At 37.4% G+C, this 20672-nt stretch overlaps 1 protein-coding gene across 1 annotated transcript in view; it reads left to right on the top strand.

Annotated features, from left to right (window-relative positions):
* The first annotated feature begins 276 nt into the window (after positions 1-276).
* Positions 277-20672, top strand: part of LOC139735377 (uncharacterized) — a 73223-nt gene continuing 52827 nt past the window's right edge. The window contains exons 1-4 of the mRNA XM_071646126.1: positions 277-375; positions 2467-2645; positions 3465-3495; positions 4260-4388. Coding sequence (XP_071502227.1) covers positions 277-375; positions 2467-2645; positions 3465-3495; positions 4260-4388 — 438 coding nt within the window. The remainder of the gene's footprint in view (positions 376-2466; positions 2646-3464; positions 3496-4259; positions 4389-20672) is intronic.

Raw genomic sequence — 20672 nt, forward strand, 5'->3', positions numbered from 1 at the left:
TGTCTTGTATACTTGAGCTCGCTGACTGACAGGACTCGACTTTATGGTAGACCTAGGTGGCTAGGAAGGTAAGACTTTTGACTTTTCTTTATTCACTAGTAAGGAAGACATGGACGACATCAACACAAGTTGTCAGCAAAACTTGACTGCATCATATGCATACACGTGAGAGCGCGAGGACTGAGGCGATGGGGGCGCAGGCCGGCCGCAGTCCCCCAGCCCGGCCCGGGCGCAGCGCAGGCGCGCTTAGCTTATATGGCTGGTCTGATTTTTATGATGGCGGGCAGCTCAGCCTACCATGAATTGAAACTTGATGAGATTAAATCCCTGAAGGTAGTCGGAGAGCTAGAGGGCGCCTCTCCGACTACCTACGTTGTACGTTGTAGTATACGAGAGTGAATGCCATTCAAATAACACGCAGATGAGGAGTGAAGCAATAAGGACGTTTACAGACCTGATTTCAGCCACAGATTTCGGTGAGTTTTTGACGTAATTAAACAAAAAATTGCATACCGATTATTGAATGATCATCATAGATTACGATAATTCCTTGTATTTTAGTTTACCACGATTAATAAAGATATTCATGAAGGAGTCGCACAACCACACTGAAAAATGACAACGTCTGCGAGGGAATAGAGGTGCAGCCGCTGTCTCTACAGCGGCTGCGTGTAGCTAAGTTATACTGTGAGTGTGGGAGCAGCCCCACCCAACGCGAAGCGTTGGGGCTGGTCGCATCTTGCAGTTACCAGGTAATTTACAATAAAAATAGTGATGTGCGCACTAAAATTATGTAACTTTTAGTTTTGCAGCAACATGGAACCTTGACCGAAAGATCAGTCTATATATGGTCGTCAGGGATATGTTCTGCGGAGACTGTGTCTGACGTCTGGCTTCGCGGATCCCCTTCGGAGGAGAGCGATAACTTAAAAAAAAAAATAAATAAAAGACCCCTCCGGACAGACAGATCTTTCTGTATAGAACTACATGGAACCCACACTGGCCACAGTGCGGCTGTGTGTGGTGTGGGTTCCATCGACCATGCCGGTCACAGGAGGTTTTAAATTTAACCCTGGCGCGAGGCGATGTAAACTAGTATGTGTTGGGGTCACTGGCATGGTGCGGTTAAGGAGGTTTCAGCTCTCTAATGACAGGAAGGACAGCCTCCTCGGACCCTGTTTACAGTGCGGGGCTGGGCCGAGCCGCTGCCGAGCCCAGCCTCAATTGCGAGGCCGGGCCCTGCAATTTGTCCATTTACACAAAATGCAATTTGGTATTGTCTGGTTTTCAGACCCTTTGCCAAATGAATTCCGTGGCGACGAAGTCGCCGTTCGGGCAAAGGCCTTTGCCGAAGGAAAAAAATCCTTTGCAGGACAAAACCAACTTAATCTATACTAGTTTTCGACGTTGAGGGGGTTAATATCCTGAACAGCGAAATAGTACAGGCAGAGGGTTTGGAAGCCAGACTAAAATTGGCCACGCATTTGGCCCAGTTTACGTTTACACTGCGAAAAGGCCGGGCTCAGCCACGGCTCGGCCGCGGCTGATCTGAATGAGACCACCTCCAGAGCGTAGCCAAATGCGAGGCCAATTTTGGCCTCACATTTGGCCTTTTGCGCATTTACACTGAAATGAAGGTGGGCTCGGCCGCGGCTCGGCCTCGCACTGTAAACGGGGTTTAAAAGGCAGCGACTGTTTGGGCAGTAACTGCCATGGTTGGCAACTATGCAAGGTCGTAAACAAGGCAGGAATGAAATTCTGGTTCTCTCATTTGGAGTTGGGAGTCTCCGATCTTATCCACTACGCCACAGCACCCCTGATGTGTACATTGGGCTTTCGGGATGGGCCTCTGAGAGCTGAAACTGTACAGACATCTCCGATATGCATTACTGTATGCGGATTATTTCGCAAGGTTTTTATTTTCACGAATTTTGCGAGTCAGCCGCTATTCGCGAAATTAAAAACACATGAAAATATTGACTCTAATGCCAATATGAATGTGACGTACGCATACATTTCTCCATTCAGTACAGGACTCCACGATGGCGAATTTAACCTCTCGCGAAATTGTTGTGAAGTCTCGATTCGCGAAAATTTAGACTCGCGAAATAAATTAAATTTGTGCTGTCAGAGGTACATACAATGTTAGAATTGTTATCCTAGGGTACATGAAGATGGAGAAAATGGATTAGTAAATTATGCCATACCCTTGTCAGGTAATCTTTGGAAGTACCATCAAGTTTAACTTTGCTCGTCACTCCGATGTCACTCCGATGAGCATCAGCCACAAGATTCCTTCATTGTAATTTGTGTGTGACTGCTTTTGTTTTGCTTTGTTATTTATATTTGGGAATTTTGATGGATATGTATTGTGAGAACTAACACATTTTGGGCAATATTATAAATAAATTGATGATAAACAATGATGTATTTTGTTTGATATCTCTTCACTTTTTCATAATGTAGGACCCTTCCAAGGTGCACAAAATAATGGGTCGTCACAAGAAACCGACAAGTCTAGGATTAACTCAGGGGTTGCAGAGGGATGTTGACGGCCTTCTCGCCAGATTCATCAACTCACAGAGTGTCCGCTATGAAGAATTCTCCAGAATTTGGCGTGAGCTAAATTTTCCTCTCATCTTCTGGTGAGTCACACTGGATGCAGGCTTTAAGAAGCTCTTTCCCCTTTTTTTTTCTTCTTTCTCTCTTTTTCTAGTCACATGGTCAATATCAATTCAGCATGCAGACATTTGTAATAATGGGTAGACAAAAAGCTGAAAAATATCAATGTTAAATTGTTTGTGGCTCAACATTTTGTAGATATAAACAGACATTTTGCTTTTCTTTTATTAAACCAAACATTGCATTTCATCACATCTTAATTCGTTTAAGTATTATTAAATAGATCTCTGCAGTTATTTGCAAGGAAATGTAAATTAAACTCAAACTTGTCAAAGAATGATAAATTATCACAAGACAATCTTAGAAGTGTGCTTTCATCATTTTCATTTAATTTCGTGTACATGGTGATATCTATTTAGCTTTGTAGCATTAATTTGCATACAATGTATGTGCAACAAACGATTTTGTTCACATATAATGTCATGACATACAAATATATAAAGCATGTGTAGTTGTTGAAAGTGGAATGATACCAGACTCCATTAAGAGAAAGAATCAGGGAAATTGTGGAAGAGCATTTATTTGTGTGGTACCGGTCATAATTTTACCCTCACATTGAAATGAATGTCTATCAAACCTGATTTGATTGGGAATTTCTGAAGTGTTAATGGGATTTGAAACACAGAAACAAGCAGTGAAAAGGTTCTGAAACTCAGGAAAGACCAACCAATGATTCTGTTGCAATCACAGAGCAGGACTTACGAGGTTTTGCTGGGTGAATTTGAGATTATCTTACTTGTTGATGCTATTCTCAAAGATTTTCTTTCTCTGTTTTTTCACAGTGGTCTGAAGAACTCTACGACTGAAAGAACGGTAAGCAGGTTTGGTGATTTAAAAGGAAATCTCTTTAACTAGCAAACTGTATGTGCATTATTCAGCGAGCCTATTTTTTTTTTTCAAAGTGGGATTTCCCGACAGTTCTGTGGTCATGTAGTGCCAGTAATAAACAGAGAAATAATGTACACTTGCACATCACATTCATGTCGGGGTCAGAGTTGATAATTTCATATGTTGTTAACCTTGCAAATACCGCCATACTCTCGAAATATATGTGTGTGCAGTACATTGATTCCTCATTCACATGTTTTCATTTCGCTGTGAGGATGTTGATACATTTTTTGTTATTTTTGTCAATACACAAAAAGTTTGTCTTTTTTTAAAAGTTTCTAAAATATTTTTTCACTAGTCTTCTTATAATTGAAAAAAAATGTTAGAATTCTATGCAGTAGACATCCCGGTGAATTGTTATGATGTGTACATATAACCCAATGCAGGATTATTACATCAGAGACTGTAGGTCAAACATGTGCTTAAAATGTGCATTAGTGGTTCTGTCCATTTGTACCTCCATTATTGTTTTTTTTTTCGTCGAGGAATATGATGGTTGGAAACTAACAAGAATTTTAGTCCGCTGTGATATTAGCGTTACTGTATTTGCAGTTATGTAAATGACTGTACAAATGTATAATCAAGATAGGCAAACGTAACCACACATTAACGTATCATGTTTGACATTGAAAAATCTTTGTGTTTATCTTGACCTTAACTTTATCTGTTGTTTTTGTGTTACTCTACAGTTTGCAGGGGAAGTGTTTTTCATTGCTTTGAAGTATCTGCTGCCCCCTACTGACCTCCAGAGGAAAATATTTGGAATGTATCTGCTGTATGGTATTTACTACACACAGCCATGCAAGCCACCAATGAAGGTAAAATAGGTTCTGTAATTTTACGCTGCATGCTCAATGCTTTTTGCAGTTATATCGTATGAAGATTTTTTTTTTTTTTTTAAGGTGTCTCTATCTGTCCTTGGAGGCAATTTTGATCTTAGAGTTGGATTAAGAAGTCACTCAATGCCTATAGTCATAGCAGAAAGCCAAGTATTTTGTAGGCATATGGTAAAGCAATTAGATATTATGCTTACAGGATGTATTATTTTCTAAACAGGCAATGCAACTGCCGGGTACTTTGTATTACATCAGTGTACCACGGTATATCATGCACAAATCCACCTCCTTTGTCTAACCCGTTGAGGACGGACTGATTTTGTGACAGCACGCTTTTCCCATAGACCCCAGCCCAAGTATACTCAGGACTTGTCGTCAATGGGTTAAAATGGGTCAATGGGTGCTGTAATGCTCAAAATTTGGTGTGATATGGTATATCGTTTGGTTTGGTTCAGTTTGCTATTGACTGCTGGAACGCAGCCTAATTTGCAAACTGAGCTATTTCAGGAGAAATTTTTTCACATGGTGTCATAAGTGTGATTGTAGAATGTTCTATTTTTGCAGTGGTCATGTTCACGTGGTCACTCTATCATAAATGATTTTGTAGGCAAATTAGAGTAGATCCTACCTGTGAGCTAAGTTCACATGGTGCCTAGCATCGATCAGCAGTTTAATAGCTAATGACAAGTTCCGCATGATTTATGATTCCAAAGTGAAGTGCCCTATATGCAGTGACTCTTGTTTTGTGCATGCTGTAAGGGGCAGTGCTCATTTACAGGATATTATTCAGCACTTCAGTGGTCAAGCCAAACTATGAGGTCATTGTTGATTGTGATCACATGGACCCACTTTATACAATGCCTCACAGGGGTGCCCTAATCACCAATTTGTGATCAAGCTAACCACAAGATTTCTTGTGGTAGCCCTAACTATAAGTATGCTGAATATGAGTTCCATTCACATGCTCTGTAACTAGTTTAGTAATTTGGCTGTGTGGAAGTGTCTCTCTCTCCCCCAGATCCTTTGCATACTAATATTATGCCAAATATCAGCCATTGTTACAGGAGTGGTAGTGTAAACTCATCAGATAGTGAAATTAGCAATGTACACAGTACATTATTCTCAACTGTATTGATGTGAAAGATGAAGTTTTATGTGTGTGCCTAATGCATATTAGTTTGCTGCCCTCTTGTGGTGCTTTATACATCATACAGACGGACTTTCACTTTCAGACTAAATATGAGTAGTCTCTTCCACGCACTGAACACTGTTTTTGTTAATTGTTTAGAAATACAAAAGACTCTAAAATAAATGAAGGGGTATGGAGGGAGAGCAGACTTCATAAAGTTATTGAATACCAGCTTGATAATAATTAGCTATGGTCAGTGAAGGTGAATTTCTCTACAGAATCTATCCCATTAGGAGACTGGGCATACTATCCTTCAAGCCTAGAGAAACTACAATATTGTTTGTCTCTTAGATTATATCCAGTGGTGAAATCTGTAGTCCACCTGAAGAGACCTCTGCACAGGGTTTTAGAAAAAATGCAAATGAACACAGGCATGACTTTTCTGAAAAAAAAAGTAAAGCAAGTTAGTTTTCCTGTTTCTTACTTTGATACATGGCTGTTATTGGCAACACAAAACACATTGGATCTTGCTGTACATGTATCTTATAGTATGTGTTGTGTTTTATATTCTATTTTGATCCTATGTCCCTACGGCAAATAACTTACAGCTTTTAGACCTTATGATGGCACCTGTAAAAATTTCCCAGCATAGAAATGACGCACAGGTCTGAGTGCGTCAGTCAGAATTGTGTGCATAAGGTAACTATGGAATGCTTAACCCACAAGGCGAAGTCGAGTGGGTTTAGGCTAAATTCCATAGTTACCGCATGCACACTATATTCCAAATGACACTTGAAAAGACGTGTGCGTCATCTATGTTATAGAATGGGTAATTTTCTTGCCAAAAATCCATTTTTCTATCATAAATACCCAATGACGAATTTACTGGATGCATTTCCTTTTAGCTTGCAATAGACGAGAGCCCGAAAATTATGCGTCCAGTATTTACTGGATGCATGATTTTTTTTCAAAACCATGCATCCAGGAATTACTGGAGGCATGATTTTTATAGCCAATAGGCATCTCGTACCGAGTGCGCGAACGCTTGCTTGGTGCGCGAACCTTTGTTACAAGTGCGCGTACGCTTACTACAAGTGCGCGATAACATGTTTACCACTATGACTCAGCGTGCGGCCAGTACAAAATCAACACATAGCTCTTGACCAATGAGATCGCAGGATTCTCGCTACCCATTCTATAATGACAATTGTTACTGAAGAAGCAAATGATAAAAAAGTCTTTAAGATGCACAAAAGATTTAGGGGTTGTTTGTGTCTAGCTTTTGTTAGTTTATAAAAGATTTCTGGCTTTTTTGTACAGATGAACTCTGCTTCATCGACCATGGCTAATTGTAAAACGTTGAAATAGTTGGAGTGTACTTGTTGTCTTGGAGACAAATTTTGATAGATTCTAGAAAGGTCCAGTGATATTAAAGTGTAAGGCAAATATACAAATGCATGAATTTGTCCTGTCCATTGTATGTTTTCACCGTTTATGACATCAACCATTTTTTCTTTCCATTTTGGAAAATCTATTTCAAAAGTAAGAGGGTAACCATTGTATTCATATTTTGAGAGCTAACTATGTGAGACAGAAGATAACAATGTCACATATAGATCTCTCTAATGCCAGAACACACTGCAGTCGAAAACTCTCTTACAGTTTCATGATATACAGTGTGACACTATAAAGGAGGAGGTCATGTTTTCATTACCGTTGGTTTGTTTGTTTGTTTGTTTGCTTGTTTATTTGTCCATGTGCAAAATAACTTTAAAAGTTCTGCACGGATTTGGATGAAACTTGTAGGGAAGGTTGAGAATTACACATGGAACAGATCATTAAATTTTGGTAGTGATCCAGAAATTTCTATGGATTTTATGAAGGATTTTCGATATTTTGGCAGGTAGGGTCAATGAACTTTGGAGTTCAAGCTGCGCATTTTTTGAGGTTTTCATACGCGCACTAAAGTGTGTACTCTAGTTTCTGCTAGGGCGAGGAGCGCCGCGCAGCTGAGGGTTTGTGACATAACAAAGGCTTCTATATTGGGAAATCAGGCAATTTTTCAGCATGTATATGTATAGGTGGAAATCACTGATTTCTATGGAAGAACGAGATCATCGGTGGAAAGTAGCTTCTTGGTGGAGGTCTGCACTCTCAGAGTGCCTTTCTAGTTATTAGATAATGTCATTGCTCCTTTCAAGATTAAAAATAGATAATATCCATTCTAAAAAAAAGGAAGCCCATTGAAAAAAAGAGAAGGAATCCAAGGGGGGGGGGGGGGAGGAGAAATCCATTTTAAAGTAGAGCTGAAAAGGGGCATAACAAAAGAGCCATCTCATCTAGCATATAATTTTTTTCATAATTTCTAATTTGGTGTTGTTGTTATTATTTTTTTCATGCAGATAAGAATAGCATGAAATAAATACTGAGGTGTGGATTAACTGCTTGCCCCTGTTACCTTGTGTGGGTAATTTTGATGTCCATTTAAATATAGCGTGCAGCTGTTGGAAATATCAGCCGGATTGCTTCCAGCCAATGTCTGAAAGAGAGTGAGTCGGGGTAAGGGGGTGTGAAGAGTGGGTGAAAGTTGAGGTCAACATCTGGACAGCATGTCTTATGGCTGTACCATACCTGGGCACTCACGTTGCACATTATTTATACTTTGTTGTCGTGCATGGGAAAGGTTGAATAAAAGACAAGTCCATCGTATAGCACCATGATCTCTGTATACGTCGACAGGGAAGCAATGTTACACCACAGTTTCATTCCATGGAATAATTATGTGTAGTCTTGAGTAAATTCTATAGTACATCCATCATTTGGTCTAGATTATATTTTGATTAATCAGTTCATGTCAGAGCTTTCACTCAAACTTTTTTTAGCCTTCCCTTATGAAATGTGAAGTACCATACAATTTGTACAAGCTTCAAGGATATTTTGCATACACAAAAACATACTTTAATGGGAAAGTATAGTTTCGGTTGAGATGGGGCTTCAGGTTTCCAACATTTTTTGATGATGTTTGCTGAGATAATGAGAAACTTCTTATGAAATATGGAAGAGCGTATATTTCTAAGCGGAATTCAAAGTTTATTTGATGAAAATTGGTTTGAAATGGCTGAGATATTCAAAAACAAAGTATTCAAAACAATGCGATCCTAATTAAAGGTGAGTCCCACCTTTTCTTAAGAACTCTTTGTTTTGGAAAAAAAAACAACTTTGAATTCCTCTTAGAATTGTATGCTGAGTGACATTTTGTAAAGTGAGTCTAAGTATCTCACAAAAACATACACTTTCTTTAGTTTGATGCAGTATCTTTTTATTAATTTTTATTGAATTTGTTATTCATATTCTGTAAGGTAGAATAAAAGTTTCTTTTTCATTTCAGCTCTAACTTTGTTATAAATGCAACATTGTTCATTTCTGTTGCCGAATCATGAAATGCTATCTATTTATTGTGTATTCTTAAATTGGCAACTACCAAAGCAGACTGAATCCATAAATGTTCCCATCTCAAATTGGCAAATTATTGCATTCTTTTTCTGTCTGTGTGCAGATTAACCCATTGAGGATTGGCTGATTTTGCTACAACACCCATTTCCCATAGACATTTGCCTGAGTATACTTGGGACTTGTCCTCATTGGGTTAAGTCACTTGAACCAGTCACATTCAGAATGTTTCTCCAATATACACGCTGTAAGATATTCATTGACATTCAAAGTTACCAATTTGGTAATGTCAAGAGGATCATATCTGCAGCAAATTCCCCCCTGGTCCTTGATGGGTTAAGGTGAAGAAGCTGTCAGTCTTCATAGGATATGGAGAAGGGGGTCGGCTTTCAGCGAGGATGGTCTCTCTCTGCCCTTCCCCTTAAAGGTTTGTGGTATCTTCCTGTGTTTACAGGACGTCGGACCAAAACAAGTCTGCATCCAGACGTTTGGAATCCTTCCAGAGGGATGAGTCATAAGCTTTGGCCATCGCTACCTCCTACTTGATGTCATTTATCAATCTCTGTCCCCCCCCCACCCCCATAGGTTCCTCCCCCTCTCTCTTTCTTGTTATTTATCAATCTTCTGGAATCAATCTAGATGACTCTTCGTAAATGCTTTTTCTTCTGTCCAGTTGGCTCGCCGTTCTTCACACGTGATAAAGCTTTTCTTCATCCAGCATTTTTAAGGCCTGGCCAAATAAGAGTGTCAAATAATATCAAAATCACTTGTCAGCCAGTGCATTGTTTGTTGCTCAACCATAACAACCTCTTCTTTCTCTCTCCTATATAAATGTAAAGCTACCAGTAACGAGTATCTGGTTTTTCTCCCTCTGTCCCATCTCTCCCTCTCCGTAAACTGTCTCTCTTTCTCTGTCACTATGATACCGCTTTCCTCATGTTCAAGTGATAACAGCAGCTGTTTATATCCTGAATGTGAACTTCATAAAATTGAACAGACCCAGGGGTCCTTTAAATACTTTTCCTGGAAGGATGTCATTATCCATCTTCATACTTTATGATGTTTGGGATGTGTTGGTATGCTGCTGTGGTAACTTTAGCTGTTCCTGGGCGGTTTCCATTAACTTTGTGGAAAGCAAGGGAAATCACACTTTAAATATTTTTTTTTTTTCATGAAGAAACAATTTAGATGAAAAACTTTATCAATCAAGAGTATTAGATGTCTTAAAATCCATAGTATAGGATGTCAAAAGAATTTATTGTGATGTACGTTCATATACTAGTACTTTTGGTTGACAAAACTCGCCATTTTCTCCTTACTCGGTTGGTTTTCGATTCAGAGGTTTATAGGGGCAAAAGGTTCAGTTCTGATTTACTGACAGGAAACACTTAATAAGAGAGAATAACAATGATATGATCTTATTTATCCCGGGAAACCTTTTCAGTACCTGGCATGGCTATCCCAGAGGACCCCCGATATTATTACTATCACTTTAGCATTGACAGATTTAACCACTTAATAATCATCCTAGGGCAAGAGGGACCTTTTGAGTGAGACATCTTGTCCGACGATGATGTTTGTGCTTGGATTTGACCTGAGGATACCTCATCGAAAAGTCCAGAGAATTGTCCACTAAACCACAGTGTTCTAACATTTGCACCTTCTATCTTACAACATGTAAATACATTTGTTTTTTTGTTTTTTTCAATATTAGTCTTTATTTGTGAAAAGATATAAAAGGAGTCTAAATCCAAGATGTATTCATTAGTATCAGTGCAGAGCCTTTTTCCCCCCGATAGTTTTGCAGACATCAACAAAGGCCATTTGTAGATTTAACATTACAAGAATAATTTCATACAAGTACAAAGACTGCATAGCAGACGATGTTAAAGTTCACAAACTTCTCATTCAGAGAATATTGAATTTCCAGACTTTGCTTTAATACATGTTCATCTGGAAAAACTGTAGAGGAAATTGAATGTTTCTTATAGCTATACTATGAGGCTGCTTAGGTTAACAATGAATCGTGATTTACACATATGCCAAAGTTTAACAAAAGTTCTTCGAGCATATTGGCAAACTAGGATAATGGGTGATGTTTGCTGAAGGAGGGTAAACAGCAGTCCCTGTCCAGAAAGTCTTTTGGGAGTGTAATAAAAGATGATGTACAGTCCTGTATATTTAGATGTCTTCAGAAGGAGAGTCGAGGAGGATGCAGTCTGTCAGAAATCGTTTTGATGAATGCCCAACCTATCCCTCCCCCTGGCGGCTTCACAAATTAGCCTGGAGCCCGGCCAAACCTGTCTTCCACGAGCACCACTCAGGGTCGGGACCGAGTAAACTTGACAAAGTGAGATAAGAAAAGGAAGAAAACAACAGCACTTTTCATCACCCTCTTCGCCAACCGCACCCTTGTTTTGATGGGCCCTTCTTTGTTTTCATGTTGAAAGCACGGCAATTTAACATGCCTCAGATTGTCACCTATCCTTTTGAATGGATTAAGACATTTTGGATGGAAGTGATGAGTAACTCATTTGTTTTTCATCTGCAGTCTTTTTTTTTTTGGGGGGGGGTTAGTTTTTTTACTTAATCTCGGCAGAGGTGCATGCCCTAAGGGAAACAAGCAATGCATGATGGGATTGTCATTCATAACAGTGTTACAATGTGAGACATAAATTAACCTAGCTTTAGAATATAACGAGAATCTCTGTTCTGTTGCTCATTGTATCATTGACCTATTTCTGCACCAAAGTCTTAAATATGTATATGTCAAGGATTCAAACTGTTTTCTTCAGAAATAGCACAAAAGCTCATTGATTTTTTTTTTTGAGGTAATGATAAACATCTTATTAAAATAAAATATGAAAGAGTATGTAGAGGAATTCAATGTGTATTTGATGATAATCAGTTTTAAAATGGCTGAGATATGGCTGAGATGTGATGGCCGAAATATGTTTTTGAATATCTCAGCCATTTCAAAACCAATTTTCGTCAAATAAACTTTGAATTCCTCTTAGAATTGTATGTTCCTTAACCCGTTGAGGACGGTTTGATTTTGCTACAACACGCATTTCCCATAGACACCTGCCCGAGTATACTCGGGACTCGTCCTCAACGGGTTAATATTTCATGAAATGGTTTTTAAGTATCTTGCAAAAATTTAAAAGCTGAATCCTTACCTCAACCAATACTGTACCATCCCTTTAATGCATCAAGTTTTAGGGGAAATCTTGCTGTCATCCGTCCTCATAAAACTGGCAACTTTGATGAGAATTTTACTACATATCTTAGATAATTAGAGAAAGATTTGATGAAACTGGTTAAATTAATTAAATCTGCACACATACCGGAAACAAGTAAAAACATTTGCCAATTTCAGACAGAAACACTTAATCTTCTGAATTGTGTTGCCAAATTAAGGATCACATATAGATTTTTTAAATGATTTATAGGCTGTGATTCAGCGACCAAATTAACAACGGTATGCCACTGAAATAGGTCTCAAATAATAAGAGACATGTAATTTTACCCTATGAAATACTAGAACTAGGAATGAATGATGATTGTGATAAAAAGATGCTGCATAAAGTCACTAAATATGCGGTTTCTGGGGACATGATTGGTTAAATGTCGAAGGATTGATCATCAGAGTTTTTGGACAGTGGAGATGCACCTGTTTTTGTTGCCGGGAATGGCACACCTTGCAGACTTTGTGTCCTAATCCTCTGGCAGTGAATCACTGAAAACTTGGCCTCAGTGAGGTTGCATCCTTGTGTCTGTGTTAGGCAAACCCTTTCCCTTACACCTGCTCTTGATGCATTTTAATCTTTCTTTCCAATATTATATTCATAAGATATTTTTGCCATTGTCACATGTTTGCAAGTGGTCTCATCACAGCCTGCACTCTCCCCTCTTTTTTGGAAAGAGAAAGGGAAATTACCTAGCATCGCACCCTATTTTCTTATTCAGAATAGACAACAATCAACTTACTTGGATGGGGCACCCACAGTTAAAGGGCAATCATCCCCACTCAAAGGGAGCCATTGACACTGCAGTCAGTTATTAAAATCACATTCTGGTAAACATCGGTTGGCAACTGTACGGTACCTCATGTGGCTCAAAAACATCTCCAGAGATATCATGGACCAGAATGTGATTTTTCTAACTTTTCATGATGTTTTATGTGAAATGTTACAATAAGAATGCTCACCACAGAAAGATTATGGATTTGTCACCCGTATGACTTTTTGGTCTACATGCATGGGCACACAGAAAATGTGTAGCTAGCCAACCAGGCTATTGTTTTATACATCATAATCATAGTTTCATACAGCAGACTGGCAAGTCAATCACAGACAATGTAAGTTTTAAAAACCTGTGATATTTCCAACTGTGAATTGTAATGGTGCGTTGTGAAAGGAGTTTAAGCAAACGTCATAAATTTCTAATGTTGCAGTATTTGGCAATGAGAATATTGTAGGTGTACCCCTTAACATAGATTCAGCAAAATGCAGACTTAATAGTGGACCCTGAGTGAAAGTTTGATGAGAATTGGGCAGTCCATTCAAAGTTTATTTATTTTTAAAGTTTTAATCCCATGTGCTGTCCCTTCAAAGTGGAAACTCTACAACAGTTTGTGATGCAAAAGGTCATTTGGCTTCAAGCAAACTGCGCATATTATATGCCTAAAACAAAGCCCAGAACATGACCCCAGGCACCTTCAACTAAGACCAAGGGTGCTGAGTTATATCATCTGGGATTAATAACTGTAGTGTTGTTGTTGTTCTTGTTTTGCAGGCTGTTCACACACACGACTGTGCATGGCAAATTATAGTGAGCATTAAAAAAATCAAGTGGACTGATACTTGCATCATGATGTGGATCACAAGAGTGATTCTTTTGTGCCTGGGTCCGCACAAAAGCATCATTTATATGATTTGCATCATGCCAAATCAAGCTATTAAAATTCTAATTTCAGGTGTCAGTACAAGGGCCTAAGCATGCTACGAAATGATAGCAACCTGTCCATACTGTGCAATGGAAAGCTTTCAGCTGATTTTTTTTTTTTTTTTTTTTTTTTAATGGAATATTCTGATGTCTGCACCTTGTGGTAAATTTTGTGCAATTTATGTCTTGGTACTATTATTGTCTGTCTGCATCTAAATATACAGTAGCTCCATTATATGAATTTAACCACATTTCCTGGATACAGTAGTTGCAAAGTCTATCTCCTTGTGTAGCACATCAAGTGGTGTAAAATTACCCATGTGGCGGAGTTGCAACTCAGCTTTGGACCCAGTCAAAGTGAGGAGTCAGTCCAAACAATGTACATAATGGGATAAAATTCATCGTACATAAACCAGCTTCTAATTTCTATTACTGGCACATCATTTAGTTGAAAATCTTTCACAGTTTTTGAACTAAGAATTATCACCATTAAACTTTGTGAAAGGGGGGATGAAGTCCATTATCAAGCATTTTTCAGTTTAGTAAATTCAACATCAGTGTTGTGACACCTCAAGATTTTCTACAGTGCCCCTAGCTTCTACTCAAAGCATATGTGCACACACACTCATGCACACACAGACACACCTGTACACTTGTATTGGGGATTATGTTCATGATATAATCTTATACAGAGTAGGCTTTGTTATTGTGTGGAATGATGCAGTTAAACATTGGTTTGAGCATCCTGTCTTCATTCATGGGCAAGTCCAAGATATCGCGCACCTTACGTATGGGACATTCAGAGATTTCAAACCTCTGAAAAGTAATTAAGGAGCACTTGGATTTTACTGTTTATCATCAGGAGGACTGGTAGCCCTGAGAAGAATATTGTGTTTAAGTCTGATGTCATTTGACCTTGGGTTAATCATTTTATTAAGAAAAATATGGCAACTTATGTATGGGACCAGAGAAAAACTGGAGTTTTCAAAATAAAGTTTGAATTGAAAATTTTCTGAAAGTACCTTACTGATCAAGTTCTGTTTAGAAGTGAAGAAAGGTACAATACTGAAGTATCTTTCAGCAAAGTTTCACTGCAAAAGAATGGCGCATATTTTCGTGAAGTTCGTTTAATTAACGAAAGTACACCTTACGTATGGGACATGGCTCAACTTACGTATGGGACATTTGTCTTCAGTGCACAAGTGTATTCATGGGAATGACTTTAAATTTTCCCATAGTGTCATATTCAGTTCCACAAATCATACTACAACATGTAACAAATGAAATAGACTTCTAAGTGGGTACTTTCCCGGTTCAGATACCTAACAAAAGCTAAAATAAGACAAATAAAAGTAATTACCAATTTACAATTAAATGTCTTAGTTTGGATTCCGTCATGCATTAACACTGTCCTCATGATGTCTACATTGTACACATACAGATACAGTATACTGACACTCTATTTCTAGCCCATTTGTAATACTCTGGTCAATATTTTTTATCATATGAAAAAAAAAATGTGCGAATTCTAGCTTGCGACCTTGATGTAGCATACATGTACATGTACCATGACTAATTTGTAGTCTTGATAATTTCAACTGTAAAATCAAATGTCATGTACAGTGTAATTTGCAAATACAGTTTGAAGTGGGTACTTTCAGTAGTTCTAGGCTTACCTTGCAAGTTGTCTAAGTTTTTATAGAGCTTTGTAATTGTTTGAGATGCAGCACAAAACAAAACAACAACAAGAAGAGTGATTAATTTTGCTCTGTAATCATCATGTTTTGCCATGTGAATTTTAGCTTGTGCAAAATCAATCAAATTTTAATGAAACTTTTAGATTTTAAAAGCCGTGGTAGAACAAAGAGATAGAAGACTGTATATGCCAATGCTGGCTTTTTTTTTTTTTTTCAAATTGCTTGGCTTCAGTTCTATGAAACCAAAGACGACAAAATTTGTGTCTATACTTTGTACATACATACATGCTTGTGTAGTGATACAAGAAAGATTATCATTTGTACATTTAAATCTTACGAGAAAATGTAATTCTAGATTTGAAACACTAAGTAAGTCACTGATCTGAAACTTACAATTTTGATAAATTCTAATAGCCTAATTTGATAATACACTACGAGATTGCAACGCTTGTCGATAATTGTGTAGATGTGGGGTACAAAGTAAGTATGAGTTGATGAAGGTGTCTCAAAGCACATCTGTCTCTTCAAACACAATATAGAAAAGAAAATTGAATTCCCTATTTGCTGGTGTAATTTGTGTTATTAGCACTCCAACCACAGAACCGGTATTGATATTGTGGTTCATGGCAAATGTAAACTATAGTCTTCATTTTACAGGATTTTCAGAAATCATGTTCATGACCTTGATAAGTCATGACATATTCTGAGGGTGTGCAGTTGAAATATTACTGAACATCATATCAAAATAAAAAGTATTCTTGTAGGGTTTTTCCTTTGCTATCAACTCAGGTAATGACAAAGTTACCTGCTGTCACCCCTCAAGTGATTTTTCTTTTCAGTAAGACCTGTAATGTTGTCATTGATGAGCGTCACAAGCACAATTGTTTTGATTTCCCTTTTTAGACTGTACAGCCTATAGTACATGCTGAACAGTGTACTGCACCTAAAATGACACTCAGAGAATCCCATTCTCCAGGACAAAGTCATTTTGTAGAGAGCTAAAAAAAAATAAAGTTGAAAATGATAACTGAATTAAGAAAATGTCCAATATCAAAATGTTAAAAGGAGGAATATTAATTGAAGACCAGCTGCACAGCCTGTAATGAAAATAAGAAAATACAATATGAGTATTCTTTATTTTCCTTTCTTAATCATAGAATGACTCAATAATGCTGTTCTTACACTCTCCCTGAGGTCAACAAAATAGAGGAGGTAGATATGTAGACATATCCTTCAGAGTAGGTGCAAAGATAACCATTAATTTAAACAAATGTAAGGACATATAGCACCCATGTCAAAAGGCGGTTTTCCCATTCACTTTGCATGTAATGTCCCATACGTAAGGCATTTGTCCCATACGTAAGCAAACTTTAATTAGTTATAAGATGAAGGACTAATTAGATTTCCACATTTAGTTTTGCTAATCTGGAGTTAAAATGAATAAATTAGAACTTCCTAAAGTATGATTGGTCAATGTTACAAATCTTCAGAAAAAACTTAAAAAAACATACTCAAATCCTTACGTATGGGACACTTCGTTCTGGGAAAGAGCATAATTTGCATAATCAATGTGCTGACCTTGTCTTACCTATTGGCAATTATACTAGCTCATACAGGGGTCATGTCCATAAGGGAACTAGGTCAAGGACAAATTCAACTGATTTTAGATGAATATTTTTAATTTGTCCCATACGTAAGGTTTGTTTTTGATTTATGCAAATTAAGGCCATATTTCTTGCATAAATTTGCATAATTAAATATTTTCTTCGCTGGAAATATATAATTTAACTCTTTGGCTACAACATGATATCAATAACTTTTTGATTAAATCAAGATGAATTTTGAGCATCTGAGGGGACATTATCTTGGACTTGCCCTCATTCATTCATTCATTCTTTCATCCATTAATTTATTTATGCATTCATTCATTCATTCATTCATTCATTCATCCATCCATTCATTCATTTATTCATTCGTTTTTTTTCCATCTCCAACCAAACGTGTAGAATGCATTTTTTTTTTTTTACAGAAGATATCTTCATTCATTCATTCATGCATTCATCCATTCATTCAGTTATTCATTCATTTTTTCCATCTCCAACAAAACGTGTAAAATGCATTTTTTTTTCTTTGTACAAGATATAAAACCCTAGATATATATAAATCGGTATTACAAAATATGATAAGTGTAATTTATGGACGTACCATTAATATGGCAAAAAAAAAAAAAAAACAATCATGTAGTGAAAGAGACAAGAGCATATAGGCCTATACTATTGTATATCGCATCTTTTCCATTCTAATGCTGTCCAGTAGAAATGACTTCCCTTCACCCTATGACATTTCAAATGAGACAAATACGTCGGGTAGCCGATTTTTGTACCGTGATCAACAGGAAGACTGTGCTATTGTGTCATCCAAGAGGAGAAAATTTACCCCCCCCCCTCCCTGTAGCTAGCTGAGCAGTCTTGCTAGTACCTCCTTGCTTGCATCAGAGATGAGAATTGTATACTAGGGGACTACTGCATGATAGATTGATCAATGATTACATTGACTTTCAAATATGAAGCACCATTTGTAACAAGGAAGATGTTCAATGTGTGGTTAGGAAGCATGAGTTCAAATAGCTCTAGAAAAAAAAAAGGTGTATAGACAGTCAGACAAACCTGTCAGAGAAAGAGAGAAATAGATGGAGAGAGAGAGAGAGAGAGAGGGAGAGAGAACTTGAATCTCGGAGATGACAACTGTTTCTTTTGTGCAGTATTTAGTAAGTAACTGTTTTTCCACCAAAATATGTTTTTCCAACCCTACTGCAAGGCTGTTTTATAAGGTTGGCAACCCTGGAAATGTAAAGCAATTTTAAACTTAGTAACTGTATTGATGGACCAAATCCAATTATACCTTTAAATTTCAAAAACAGCTTCAAGTTTCTTTCTTTTTTAATCTACAGGGACTGTGCAGTACTGGTTGAGGTGGGGATTCATGTTTTGAACATTCCTAAGTGAGATAATGAGAAACCTCTACTGAAATATGAAAGAGCATGTAATTTTAAGAAGGATTCAACGTTTATTTGATGAAAATCGGTTTTCAAATGGCTGAGATATCAAAAAAAGTGATAATAATAAAAGGCGACAGGCCACGCCTTTTATTAGGATCTCTTTGTTTCACCTTGTTTTTGGATATCTCAGCCATTTCAAAACAGATTTTCATCAAATAAACTTTTGATACCCCTTAGAATTGCATGCTCTTTGACATCTCATAGAGTGGTTTCTGAATATCTCGTAAAACATTAAAAGCTAAATCCTCACCTCAACCAGAACTGTACACGCCCTTTAAATCCATGTTATGTATGTACAGCTGCAGTGTGCCTTGTTTGTTGCATTTGATTGTTTTGTGTGATTTTTTTTTAAAGATTACATTGTACTTAAGTGGGGTTTTTTTAGCATGTGAAAATCATGTGGACTTTGGAATATGTCATTTGATGACATGCTGTGTTCATTTTTTATCACCAATTTCTTGACATTTTGTCTGTTGGACATGTCAAGTTTCTTCAATTATCTTCCCTTCTGATGGAAAATATTGTGTTATGTGCTAAAATGAACAAATTAACTATGAGAAAAAAAATAGTTCATGTTCTCAGGAAGTTCACAATAATTTAATCTGTGGTACCTAGTGGTTTTGCGTGCAAGCTTTATAGCCCCTCTCAAAACTTTTATCATTAAACGTACCCCCTGTCGCTTTAACATTAATGAATTAAGTTAGTGGATGATAGAACTAAGAATGGCAGAATGATGAAATCGATATTGGTATTGACTTTTTTGTTTGTTTGTTTTTGTGTTTTGGGCATGTGTGACAGTGAGTTATGTTTGTCATTTAATGAATTCATAGAGGACATTTTCTGGTATCTTTCTGGACACAGTGCCAAATGAATGAGGTGAAGGTCGTTGTATTCCAGGAAGGTTTCCATGTAGCACGGACACAGCAAAACAAACATTTTCAGTAAACCAGACAAGTATTCATATCTATAAGATTTTTTAAAGTCTCCCAAAGACAAAGAAAGTTAATACTTTCTCATTAATATGTAAAAATTGTCTTTTAATCTTTCCTGAAATTGAATGCACTTACAAGTGACATCATTTGTACTTTGTACCATGATATATCAGTGCTTCCATAGGATGTCATTTATCTTTTCAATAATGAAGTTGCTTATGTTCAAATCATCAGCTTTTTCAGTACCAGTCAGATTCTATGGAGGTATTGGGGGAGTTGTTATATTTGTATGCATTCAACAAATAGTTGGTTCACAAAAGAATAATCTTCTGACATATGAGCTATTTGTGATCAATCTTGATTAAGTGACAAGAATCTGTGCTAGATACTCTAAAAGTTGTTGCAAGAAGTGATCATAATTATAAAAATAAGTGTTGAAGATTGCATATTATACATTGGCCTTGCGCCTCTTGCTGCTTTCGCTAACTTCCTTTAATTCTCCTTCAAACTGATTTGTGGTCTCTGCGGATTTGACTTTTAGGGGATGGCTTGTTCTCTGTCCGCGTAGATGATAATTTCTGCTCATGATTGTCAGTTTGTGTTTGTACTTTTAATGAGCATGCGCATGAGCAATTGGAATTTGAAACTGAATTTCAATTTTGATTATGATTTGTTTTACTTGGCCGCTAATATGAGACTGCATGACGTCGTTACACTTCAATGTTACACGTCGGAGAGAATGACAACCATAATTTGGTTGGAAACATTAATACTTGATGTTCAAGTGATGGATACATGTTTGGGCAATACGTCTTGCCAAGAATGACTATCAAGGAAATCTGTCCGAATTCAATCAATAACATGCTGGTTTACGGAGTTTCCAGTCTCCTAAAACTACCCTCATACATATTGTAGCACAGATTTAGGGACATTGCATGAGGAATATGGCCTTGGGATCAGTTAACTCTTTATTTGCCACGTTTGCACGTCCGACTCAGTCGACAGCGTGCCAACTTCGCATATTCTGCTCAACAAACAAAGCCGCCAAAACCT

Source organism: Diadema antillarum, unplaced genomic scaffold (genome assembly GCF_040938485.1).
Source record: "Diadema antillarum isolate AM-2024a unplaced genomic scaffold, OU_Dant_1.0 seq00000573_RagTag, whole genome shotgun sequence".
Taxonomy (NCBI): domain Eukaryota; kingdom Metazoa; phylum Echinodermata; class Echinoidea; order Diadematoida; family Diadematidae; genus Diadema; species Diadema antillarum.